General features: G+C 43.2%; 1 protein-coding gene across 1 annotated transcript in view; it reads right to left on the minus strand.

The window, feature by feature from the left end:
• Positions 1-8,502: 8,502 nt before the first annotated feature.
• The window catches only part of LOC111954833 (cysteine/serine-rich nuclear protein 1), a 40,037-nt gene continuing 35,140 nt past the window's right edge, over positions 8,503-13,399 (minus strand). The window contains exons 5-6 of the mRNA XM_070436138.1: positions 12,581-13,277; positions 8,503-12,139 (exon numbers count right to left, since the gene is read on the minus strand). Coding sequence (XP_070292239.1) covers positions 11,847-12,139; positions 12,581-13,277 — 990 coding nt within the window. The 3' untranslated portion in view covers positions 8,503-11,846. The remainder of the gene's footprint in view (positions 12,140-12,580; positions 13,278-13,399) is intronic.

Here is a 13,399-nt window from a genome sequence, read left to right on the forward strand (position 1 = left end):
CTGGAGGACTCACTAAACAGAGAACATCCCTGGTCGTCCCTACTACCTCTGAACTGGAGGACTCACTAAACCGACATGCTTTTCTTGCCAATGATGTCTGAGTGTTGGAGTGTGCCCCTGGCTATCTGTAAATAAATAAAAACTAGAAAATGGTGCCATCTGGTTTGCTTAATGAAGAATTTGAAACGATTTATARCTTTTACTTTTGATACTTAAGTATATTTAAACCAAATACTTTTACTCAAGTAGAATTTTACTTGGTGACTTTTACTTGAGTCATTTTCTATGAAGGTGTCTTTACAGAACTATGACAGTTGGGTCCTTCTCCACCACGGGCATCATCTGCTCTAATTCGCTCACCAAACAGTAATTTAGTAAGATTTAAATGCATATTCCCATGAAACTGATTGTGACCAATCAAATGATTGGAATAGAGATGCCGTTTGGACGTGTCGACGGTAGGTAAAACGTGACGAATTATCACTGATGATAACCTATTGTGAAATTAGGTATGACTAACTTGGTGTTTTGAGGGTATTAAAAATAGAAAATGTTTGAGACAATATGTGTGGGCATTAGACATACGTTTCAATTGGAGGCTGCATGTTCTGCATATTCTATAACAGCTAGTTCATGATCCCGGTTCTACAACGACAGGCTGCTACATCTGTCCGTACAAACTCTGATTGTGGACGCGATGACGTCATCTACACGTCCGCCACTCCCTCACCGGCAGGTTAAAACATAACACGTGACCACTGCTTTTCAGCTTCCAATYACATGTGTAGCGCATGGAGGACATGTGAAACTTACTCCGTCCCACTTGCGCCAGCTAGTTTTTCGCATGACGGCGGTCACGTGTGCTAACAAGGCAGAGGTCCCGAGTTCGCGCCTGGTATGGGCCGAAACGGGAGGAAGCGGCGTGACGTCCTTTATACATATATAACACAAACATAACGTTATCTGCTAATAACATGGCAATGTCACTGCAGAAGTCAGTCCCCAAACGCAACCAATAGATTGTAAACAGTATAGCTGATTGGCTAACTAACCACGCAGAGGAAAAGAGGTGTGTCAGCGCCTCATTATCACAGACATAACGTTACAGATCTAGATCTCAGTAAAGGCAGGTGACCAAGTTGCTGATTTCTGCTAAATTAATATATATATATAACGACACACTAATGGTTCACTGTCTTTAAATCAAACTATACTGTTTGCTAGCTTGTCTTGAGGACACTACTGGTTAGCTAACTAGCACTCATTAGCAACCTACCCCATGGACATGGTATCCACTTGTCCCCCCGTCAGGTACTATTGAGCTTTGACTTATGCCCATCGCAAACTAACGTTCCAGTTTTGTTTAACTAAGGTGAAGTAGTACTGTCATTTTGAATGTGTTGTCTTAGCCGAGGAGATATGCCTCCACGTCGCACAGAAACTACTCTGTATGCCAGCCAGGCAAAAGTAACAAACAGAGATGACGTGCCAGACGCATCGAGCGGTGTGGAGCAAAGATGTGAAGTCCACTCTGTGTTCGATTAGTATGAAAAGATAAAAGGTACAACTCGTTTCACCCGGAACACGTCTTAACACTTGTAATAATCATTTGTCAGTTGCCTTTTTCACGTGTCAAAAGTAATTTTTTTGTACACGTGATTTCTTTCACCTGTCCAGTGTGAGTTAACAGGTCATTTGAAAGCTTGTTATGGTCAGTTTTACACGTGTTCTTTACACCTTTGTGCATTTACAGGTGATATGAATGCTTATGGCCACCAGGGGCGTCAATACATCCAGCCAGCTTCCCCAGGAACATGGGGAGAGGGCCAGAGAGGCTTGAGGCCGACCCAGGGAAGGATGCCCGTCTCCCGGAGAGGAGTGCCTACCTCTCCCATGTCCACAAGGGGGCACCAGTACATCCAGCCAGCTCCCTGCAGCAGGGAGATGAGGTGAGAGGGCTGAGGTCGACCCCCACCCAGGGCCACCAGGGGGCACCAGTACATCCACCTAGCTCCTTGCCATAGGGATTGGGGGGAGAGGGCCGGAGAGTGCTGGGGCTGACCCAGTAAGGGCGGCTAACTCCCGGAGAGGGGGCCTGATCCACGGCCACCAAGGGATGCCACTAGATCCACCCAGCTCCCTGAGCCAGGGAAAGGAGGGGGCCCGGAGAGGGATGGGGCCAACTCAGGGAAGGGGGGCCAACCCCCGGAGAGGTTGCCCGATCTCCACCCGCTGCCAAGGCTGCAATGGGGCACCATTCCAGCCAGCTCCTTGCCCCAGTCATAGTCCTCAGACTGCCCTCCACACAACAGGCCCAAAAAGGGTGACAGAGCAGGCAACCTCCACAGAGGACCATATAGAACGCTGTGCAGGGCCCTTAACCCAAACCTTATTTTCAACGCAATTTCAACATTAGATTGCTTTAACAAACTGTTAGCCGGGTTAAGTCATTGTGTTTGAGTTGAAGTTTTACCCTAATTTCAATGTTTACAATGATGGTTGAAATGAGATGCAAACCATACTGGTTGATGACGTTTTGTAAATTCACTTGTGTTTTCAACATAGATTCCACACATTAGGTTGACAATGACGTTGAAACAACGTTGATTCAACCAGTGTTCTGCTCAGTGGGGTGGAGCTGGTTATATTGAAAAATGTGTACCCTATGATTAAATCAGTATTAGCTAGGCATCATTGTTTAGACTTTCCCTAGCTTTATGTAACATGTGGTGCATTCATTATGAAGGCATTTTGCAAAAAATGGGTTACCTGTACCTCTTTGCTGGATGTAATGCATTCCTATGGGATTTCATATAGGGTGCAACTTTTTAAAGTTTTTTTTGTCATACGCAGTGCATTCGGAAAGTTTTCAGACCCCTTACCTTTTTCCACATTTTGTTACGTTACAGCCTTATTCTAAAATTGATTCAATTAATGTTTTRCCCCATCAATCGACACACAATACCCCATAATAACAAAGCGAAACAGGTTTTTAGAGATTTTTGTAAATGTATTAAAAATAAAACAGATACCTTATTTACATAAGTATTCAGACCTTTTGCTAGGAGACTCGAAATTGAGCTCAGGTGCATCCTGTTTCCATTCATCATCCTTGAGATGTTTCTACAACTTGATTGGAGTCCACCTGTGGTAAATTCAATTGATTGGACATGATTTGGAAAGGAGCATACCTGTCTATATAAAGTCCCACAGAGCAAACACCAAGCCATGAGGTCAAAGGAATTGCTCCTAGACAGGATTGTGTCGACAGATCTGGGGAAGGGTACCAAAACATGTCGGCACTATTGAAAGTCCTCGAGAACACAGTGGCCTCCATTCTGAAAGGGAAGAAGTTTGGACCTACCAAGACTCTTCCTAGAGCTGGCCGTCCGGCCAAACTTAGCAATCTGGGGAGAAGGGTCTTGGTCAGGGAGATGTTCCTCTGTGGAGATGGGAGAACCTTCCAGAAGGACAACCATGACATGTAGCAAAATTTATGTAGCAAAATTTGAAAGTGTTTTTTACATTGGATAAAAGTAGAGACTCAAAGCTAGATAAATGGTATATCATACACTACAGTTGAGGAACAATGGGAAAGTAATTCTGCTTTGAAAGTTGATAACTTTTGAGAAAATGGCCCTTAYTGGCTTGTGAAAGTGTTCACCCTCTTGGCATTGTTCCTATTTTGTTGCCTTACAACCTGGAATTAAAATGGATTTTTGTGGGGTTTGTATCATTTGAATTACACAACATGCCTACCACTTTGAAGGTGCAAAATATATTGTGAAACAAACAAGAAAGACAAAAAAACTGAAAACWTGAGCGTGCATAACTATTCACCCCCCAAAGTCAATACTTTGCAGAGCCACCTTTTGCAGCAATTACAGCTGAAAGTCTCTTGGGATATGTCTCTATAAATTTGTCACATCTAGCCACTGGGATTATTGCCCATTCTTCAATGCAAAACTGCTTCAGCTCCTTCAAGTTGGATGGTTTCTGCTGCTGTACAGCAATCTTTCTCAATTGGATTGAAGTCTGGGATTTGAGTAGGCCATTCCAAGACATTTAAATGTTTCCCCTTAAACCACTTAAGTGTTGCTTTAGCAGTATGCTCAGGGTCATTGTCCTGCTGGAAGGTGAGCCTCCATCCCAGTCTCAAATCTCTGGAAGACTGAAACAGGTTTCCCTCAAGAATTTCCCTGTATTTAGCGCCATCCATCATTTCTTCAATTCTGACCAGTTTCCCAGTCCCTGCCGATGAAAAACATCCCCACAGCATGATGCTGCCACCACCAAGCTGGGATGTTGTTCTCGGGGTGATGAGAGGTGTTGGGTTTGTGCCAGACAGTGTTTTCCTTGATGGCCAAAAAGCACAAATTAATCTCATCTGACCAGAGTACCTTCTTCCATATGTTTGGGGAGTCTCCCACATTCCTTTCGGCGAACACCAAATGTGTTTGCTTAAAGAAAGAAATAAGCAATGTCTTTTTTTTCTGGCCACTCATCGGTAAAGCCCAGCTCTGTGTGTACGGCTTAAAGTGGTCCTATAGACTCCAATCTCCGCTGTGGAGCTTTGCAGCTCCTTCAGGGTTATCTTTGGTCTCTTTGTTGCCTCTGATTTATGGCCCTCCTTGCCTGGTCTGTGGGTTTTGGTGGGCAGCCCTCTCTTGGCAGGTTTGTTATCGTGCCATATTCTTAAACATTTTTAATAATGGATTTAATGGTGCACCGTGGGATGATCAAAGTTTCAGATATTTTTTTATAACCCAACCCTGATCTGTACTTCTCCACAGCTTTGTCCCTGACCTGTTTGGAGAGCTCCTTGGTCTTCATGGTGCCCCTTGCTTAGTGGTGTTGCAGACGCTGGGGCCTTTCAGAACAGGTGTATATATACTGAGATTATGTGACAGATCATGTGACATTTAAAGTCCACCTGTGTGCAATCTAACTAATTATGTGACTTCTGAAGGTTATTGGTTGRGCCTTATCTTATTTAGGGGCTTCATAGCAAAGGGGGTGAATACATATTCATTTTTTTAAACAAGTTATTTTTTTATTTTCACATCAACAATTTGGCCTATTTTGTGTATGTCCATTACATGAAATCCAAATAAAAATCAATTCAATTACAGGTTGTAATGCAATAAAATAGGAAAAATGCCAAGGGGGATGAATACTTTTGCAAGGCACTGTAAATGTTTTGCTACACCTACTGGAGAGCTCTTCTTTGTCTAGACATCGTTCCTCAAGCCTTAGCTCCACCCATCTCTTTAAGGAATCACATGAGGCCATGTGGTAAACACACGCTATATCAAATAAAATCCAGGTTTGCACAGGATACAGAAGGTGTAAATGGCACAGTGAAGTGGTTACTTGCATAGTAGCAATATCAAAAACAGTACGTGTCCAGAAAATAGTTTAGCAATATTAGATGACACTTACCCGACACACTTGTGTAAATTGATGGGTCATGTGAAGGAAATGCTATAAACACCCTCCCAGACACATCTAGCTAAGTGGATGGGTCACTATTGTCCAGACATGTACACATGTTCATGAAATACAAAAGATGGATGTATTCWCCCCTAGACACACCTGGCTAATTTGATGGCTCATGTAGTAATTCGGCCGAAGTGGAGTCTTTCGTTTAGACATGTAGCTAGCTAAACAATGAACCGGCATAATCCCAACTCATACTACTACCAATACAAACATTGTCATAGCTGTCGTGTGAATCTGCAGGTAGCTAAAGCTAACAAACTAGGTTCAATGTTAGCTAGCTAACATTAGGCTATAACTAGCAATGCAAATGGACTTCTGATTCGAGTAATATTAATACACAGATCATATACGTAACGTTAGCATGATGGCTTGCTAGCTAATGTTTGCTAGCTAACTAACAGTATGCTTTAACTTGCAATAAAAATGACTTTCTGACAAAATTAGAAACTTATATATGAAACTGTAGCTAGACTCTTACACATGGATGTATGCTTCTCAGCAAACCGGATCCATTTAACTCTGTTTTGTTTGTAGCTACATTTTGTTTGGCTAGTGCTGTGTCAAGTCACTCCGGTTCACACTGACCGTGGCGTGGGCAGAAAGTAGCCCATCACTTTTTCCAACTGAAAAATGCCGATAGCGTCTGATAAATTCAGGTCCTCAATGTTGTTGAGAAAAGGAGCAAAACGTTTGTAGTTCTCGATGGCTGACATATCTTTCAAAAGTGGTGCGGTAGAAAGGACTGTCAACACATACTGAACAGCTCATGTTATAGACAGAAGCATGTTACATGGCAGACCAATCCAAACTCATCTCCCGGCATGTCCGGCCCATCCATTATCTCAGCCTATCATGGCTAGCGCGAAGGTTCCTGGCTTTTTCCATGGCTAAACCAACTAGGCTCGTAATTTAACAATTTGATTTGTATTTATGGATGGAATACACATTTGTTATTAAGGCACATGAACGTTCACATGTTCCAGAAGGCCTTTCTGCCAAAAAACTGATTTAGATGTATTTTTTATGTTTACATTCAAATGCCTTTTCTTCAAATGCAGTCGCAAAAACCATCAACCGCTATGATGTAACTTGGCTCTCATGAGGACCGCCACAGGAAAGGAACTTATCCTCTACAGCAGTCTCAGAAATTGCAGTCCAAATAAATGCTTCACAGAGTTCAAGTAACAGACACATCTCAACATCAACTGTTTAGAGGAGACTGTGTGAATCAGACTTTCATGGTCAAATTGCTGCAAAGAAACCACTACTAACGGACACCAATAAGAAGAAGAGACTTGCTTGGGCCAAGAAACAGGAGCAATGGACATTAGACCAATGGAAATCTATCCTTTGGTCTGATGTGTACAAATTATAGATTTTTGTTTCCAACCGCTGTGTCTTTGTGAAACGCAGAGTAGGTGAACGGATGATCTCTGCATGTGTGGTTCCCACCATGAAGCATGGAGAAGGTGGTGTGATGGTGCTTTGCTGGTGACACTGTCAGTGATTTATTTAGAATTCAAAGGCACACTTAACCAGCGTGGCTAACACAGCATTCTGCAGCAATACGCCATCCCATCTGGTTTGCGCTTAGTGGGACTATCATTTGTTTTTCAACAGGACAATGACCCAACACACCTCCAGGCTGTGTAAGAGCTATTTGACCAAGGAGGAGAGTGATGGAGTGCTGCATCAGATGACCTGGCCTCCACAATCACCCGACCTCAACCCAATTGAGATGGTTTGGGATGAGTTGGACCGCAGAGTGAAGGAAAAGCAGCCAACAAGTGCTCAGCATATGTGGGAACTTATTCAAGATTGTTGCATTCCAGTTGAAGCTGGTTGAGAGAATGCCAAGAGTGTGAAAAGCTGTCATCAAGGCAAAGGGTGGCTTCTTTGAAGAATCTCAAATATAAAATATATTTGTTTAACACTTTGTTGGTTACTACATGATTCCATGTGTTATTTCATAGTTTTGATGTCTTCACTATTATTCTAAAATGTAAAAAAAATAAAAAAAATAAAGACAAAGCCTTGAATGAGTAGGTGTGTACAAACTGTAGACTGGTACTGTATGTCTCCATCTTTACATGTCTCTAGTGAACCAGCAAAGTTAAAACCAGTAGCTGCTGTTTTCTACTGTTGTTGGACTGTAAAAGTCAACTCAACAAAGCATCAACTGACCCAGACAAAGGCCAGCCAGGGTGAAGGGGTACAAATCTGATGCGGTCAAAAAGCTGGGTAGAGGTTGAACACTAAAGAAAAATAACAATATAGGAATAGATGTACAAAATAAAAAGTCAAGGATTTAACCTCTACAGGATTGGTGGGTCCCTCTCAGGGCAGTTGAGCTAACGTAGGCTAATGCAATTAGCATGAGTTTGTAAGTAACAAGGACATTCCCCCAGGACGTAGACATATCTGATATTGTCAGAAAGCTTAAATTCTTGTTAATCTAACTGCACTGTCCAATTTACAGTAGCTATTAGAGTGAAAGAATACCATGCTATTGTTTGTGGAGGGTGCATAGTTATGAACTTGAAAAGTTATTAATAAACCAATTAGGCACATTTGGGCAGTCTTGATACAACATTTTGAACAGAAATGTAATGGTTCTTTGGATTAGTCTAAAACTTTGCACATACTGATGCTTTCTAGTGGCCAAAATCTAAATTGCACCTGGGCTGGAATAATACATTATGGCCGCTCTCTTGCATTTTAAAGATGGTACAAAAACATACATGGTTTCTTCTTTGTATTTTCTTCTACCAGATCTAATGTGTTATATTCTCCTACATTCATTTCACATTTCCACAAACTTCAAAGTGTTTCCTTTCAAATGGTTATCCTTGCTTCAGGTCCTGAGCTACAGACAGTTAGATTTGGGTATGTCATTTTAGGAAATCTGATGGGGTCAAAAAGTTTGATAAAGGTTAAACACCAACGAAAAACAATGTCCTTAAAATGGGAATAAATGTACAGAATAAAAAAAGTCAAGGATTTAAGAAATAAAATGTTTTATTTTGAAGGAACAAACTGTCAAAAAGGACTTTAACGGCCAGTTAAAGAGTGACAATGAGAAAACGATAAAGCAGCTTGGATTGCTCTGCAGTACCATTCAAGCAGAAAATATGTACAACAAAATACACACATTGTAAATAAAAAAAGCCATGGTACTTCACATGAATAATTACCCATTGTTGCCATGTCTTCATTGATAATGGTGCATTTACATCAGAGAAGCTCAGGTGTCCTGTTGGTGGCAATATAAAACCCCATCGGGTGATCTCAACCCATAGAAAACCCCATCGGGTGATCTCAACCCATAGAAAACCCCATCGGGTGATCTCAACCTCACTAGAAACCCCATTGTTCTACATCTCAACCCCATAGAAAAACCCCATCGGGTGATCTCAACCCATAGAAAACCCCATCGGGTGATCTCAACCCATAGAAAACCCCATCGGGTGATCTCAACCCATAGAAAACCCCATCAGGTGATCTCAGCCCATAGAAACCCCTATCAGGTGGATTTATACAAGTCAGCAAATTAAGGCAGATAGCAGAAGAATACATTTTCACTGTGCATTGTTCACTGTTCAACGTATAGAACAGTCAGATAACATATAGACAGTATGAATGGGAGCACCATGCATAACGTCTACACCCCTCAAACTCTGGACCTCCAAGCCAGATCCACTGCCTTTTTTCATTGTTCCCCTCTAAATCAGGGACTGATTTAGACCTGGGACACGAGGTGTGTGCAATTATCAGGTAGAACAGAAAACCAGCAGGCTCTGGACCTTGTAGGGTAAGAGTGGAATACCCCTGTCTTATAGGAGGCTCGCTATAGGCTGGATGTAGAACAGCTGTAGGATGGGATATGTACCTCAGGCTTTTTGCATAATATAGCATTTTTTTTCTCTCCACAAAACCTTGATTTTTGATCATTTAATTTACAATAGAATGTGATCTCGGTCACAACCAGACCATTTAGAGTACAATCATATTGTATATTTTCTAATTCATTTTAGTTTTAAAGTCATTTCATAGTCCCAAAACAATCTAACTGGTGAAAAATCCTTCAAAATGCTATACAGCAATAGCCTTCATAATAGGCATCTCTATAAGTCATATATTAAAGGTTTCAATATTTCCCCCAAAAATTATGCAATTTGTATTTTCTTAATAAAATAATTTGTCAGTGATACAGATTATATATTTTATCCTTTCAATCTACATAAATTAGTTAGAAAATATTAGTGTGATTCTCTATGGTAACATTATAGGCAGAAATAGATAGACTCATAGTGCTAATGTTTGATTTAGCAAGTAGGTTACACAGTATTCAGTCCCACAGCTAAAATGGAAGCACTGTGCTCAGGGATGGAAGTTTAGCCTAATTTTCAGACTGGGCTAGTAGAAAATGTGCCAAAAACACAGTAACAACAACATCCCTCGCTCTCTTATAGCCCAACGTCATAAATTATATAAAATCTGAAATAATTACAAATAATTTAACCAAAATGTAATATGTAAAAATATTAAAAGAATAAAGGCCCAGTCAAAAACGATTTCCTGTGTTTTATCTATATTTCCACACTATGAGGTTGGAATAATACTGTGAAATGATGATAGTGCCCTTTAAAGTGTAAAAGCGGTTTGAAAAGACCGGCTGAAATGTAAGCCTCTTTTGTTGAGATTGAGTTTTGTCCTTCCATGGTCACCATGCAGTAAATGAGTTAATAGACCAATAAGAAAGAGTTCCAAACCTCTCTGCCAATAACAGCTCATTTTCTGTTTCCCCTCCCCACTCAGACCACTCCCAGACAGCCCGAGCTAAAATCTAGCCTTTTGCTAAGAATATTTTTTTTTTCCTTCTTTGTGACCAGTTTAATTGACAACATTCCCAGTAAGGTACTTAATTATTACTCAGAAACGATTTGATATTGAAATAAAAAACAGCTGCATTGGACCGTTAAATAATTTTGCAATGGATTTAGCTTTTAAATAATCCCATATTCCCAAATCCCAACAATGTCTCTGAGCAGAGCAGGGATGTTATGGACTAAGGGAAGGCAACTCGAATGGCACTATTCCTTAATAGCGCCCCTCCAGTCAATAGGGTGCCATTGGGCTCTGGTCTGAAGTAGTGCACTATATAGGGAACAGGGAGCCATAGGGCTCTGGTCTGAAGTAGTGCACTATATAGGGAACAGGGAGCCATAGNTGAAGTAGTGCACTATATAGGGAACAGGGAGCCATAGGGCTCTGGTCTGAAGTAGTGCACTATATAGGGAACAGGGAGCCATAGGGCTCTGGTCTAAAGTAGTGCACTATATAGGGAACATGGTGCCATAGGACTCTGGTCTAAAGTAGTGCACTATATAGGGAACAGGGAGCCATAGGGCTCTGGTCTGAAGTAGTGCACTATATAGGGAACAGGGAGCCATTTGGGACAAAGTCACTGATACCTAAAGTAAGATTGCACTTCCAGGTTATAAAAATCAAACTGCTGCTTGAACCTACGTTTAGCAGGCTTTTTTATCTGAAAATAAATTGAAAATCATAAAATAACCCCCCCCCCCCAAAAGAAAATGTAAAAGTCAAATCATAGATGGTTCATCAATCACCAGTTTCACAGATAAAGTGCTGACCAAGGAGCTTACGGAGGGACTGCTGTACCCTACCAGAGCCTTGGACACCATTATGGAGGTCTCTAGCTTTAGGATGAAACACAGGGGCTGACCGTCGACCCCCCCTAACTCCAGTCAACTGGGACGGAGCACAGAGACGTAATGGAAGCTGGGGTTATGATAACGTTGTGATTCTAGTGGGGGTTTGTCTGTATGTGTGTATGTGTGTAAAAGCAACACCCACCACAGTGCTTCAATGGACAAAACGGTCTGCTTCCTAAAGCTAGAAAAAGTCCCTGAGGTTGACATTCAGCAACGTTTAAAGATTCATTGACCATATTACAGGTTGTATATCCCCAAACAGAACAGCAACTAGCACCAGTTACCCTCTGTGTTGTGTCAGTGTGGAGGGGCAGGCTTGGCTCCAACACACGGCATCAGTGTATGGTCACAGATACATGACTCAGATTACACAATCGAGCGTTCACTTTTATGTTAAGTCTCACTTTCTTCTTTTTCAAATGAAATGTTCGCTGCCATTTCATACAGCAATAAATCCCAACTGCTTTTGCTAACATTTGGAAGGCAAGAACGGAATCTCATTAACAATAGATAGATAGCTTCCTCCAACAGCAGTCTGTTTACACGGACTACCGTCCCCCCTAATTCACTACATAGCCCAGAACACAGTTGGCAGGTCAGGTCCGGTTAGTTAACCCCTGACGGCTTCCTCCAAACACTTGATTGTCTGAACGTTGCAGGGGGTTCTGGGACAGATTCTGACAGACCAATCAGAGACTCCAGGAGGCAGGACCCAGGGTCGCTGGCCTGTGATTGGCTGCTGGGGTAACTAGGCAACTGGAAGTGAAAGAAGGTGTCCATGTGTTGGTACTCCTTTAGGGAGTTGTAGAGGGAGGAAGGACCCAGACAGAAACCATCAAAGAACTCCAGGTCAGACTCTGAGGACAGGCTGAGGTCCATGTAGCTGGCAGCGGTGCCATCTACTGAGGACAGGCTGGCAGCGGTGCCATCTACTGAGGACAGGCTGGCAGCGGTGCCATCTACTGCAGACAGGCCTGCCACGTGCCATCTACTGAAGACAGGCTGGCAGCCTCGGTGCCAATCTACTGAGGAAGAGGGGGTGTTGGGGCAGTCTACTGAGGAAGAGGGGGTTTGGGGCAGTCTACTGAGGAAGAGGGGGTGTTGGGGCAGTCTACTGAGAAGAGGGGGTGTTGGGGCAGTCTACTGAGGAAAGGGGGTGTTGGGGCATCTACTGGAGAAGAGGGGGTGTTGGGCAGTCTACTGAGGAAGAGGGGGTGTTGGGGCAGTACTACTGAGGAAGAGGGGTGTGGGGCAGTCTACTGAGGAAGAGGGTGTTGGGCAGTCTACTGAGGAAGAGGGGGTGTTGGGGCAGTCTACTGAGGAAGAGGGGGTGTTGGGGCAGTCTACTGAGGAAGAGGGGGTGTTGGGGACACTGCAGCCGCTGTGGTGGAACAGAGCGTTGGCTTGGTTAGCGTTATCATCTAACAGTTGTGATATGGCCATGGCCCGGTTGTCTCTGTGCACCTCTAGATTGTCATTCTCCTCTGGGAAGTCTGCCGTGCTAAACCCTGTCAACATCCACGGCTGTTGCTGTAGACGTTGCTCGGGGTAGCAGCGGTTGTCATTGACAACACGGTTGTTTACATTGTAGTCGTCGTTGTCGTCGATGTCGCTGAAGCTGAGGATGCGGCTCAGTCCGTTCTCATCCAGCAGGGGGCCGTCCTCCCGGGAGCGCCGCCCTAACTCCGCCCCTTCCTCCGAGTATTCACTCCCCCCAGAGGAGGCAGAGGAGTCGGTCATGTCGCTACTACAGCTGTTCTCCCTGACCGCCGCCAGCTTTGAACTGAAGTGGAAGGAGGGGCGGTCTGGGATGGAGGGGAGGTCGGACAAGGGGTTGTTGTAGTAGTGACATGGGGCGGTCTCTCCCAGGTCCTCTTCCTCTGGTCCAGACGTCTCCTCCAGTCTCTTCTCCAGCTCTAGCTTCATGATGGTGTGGATGTAGTGGGTCTGAACCCGGCTGGAGTTGAACTCTATACGCCCTTCCAGGTTACAGCAGCCATCCTTAGTGCAGCCGCAGGGAAATGACGAGTGGTCCATCTGGGGAGAGAAGAGGACGTTCAAAATCAGGTTCTGCTTTGTCACGGAGGGATCAGAATATTGTAGTACAGTGGTCAAATAACCACTGCTCATATTGTTAGGAATATAAAGTATTTAAAACA

Source organism: Salvelinus sp. IW2-2015, linkage group LG30, assembly GCF_002910315.2.
Source record: "Salvelinus sp. IW2-2015 linkage group LG30, ASM291031v2, whole genome shotgun sequence".
Classification (NCBI taxonomy): domain Eukaryota; kingdom Metazoa; phylum Chordata; class Actinopteri; order Salmoniformes; family Salmonidae; genus Salvelinus; species Salvelinus sp. IW2-2015.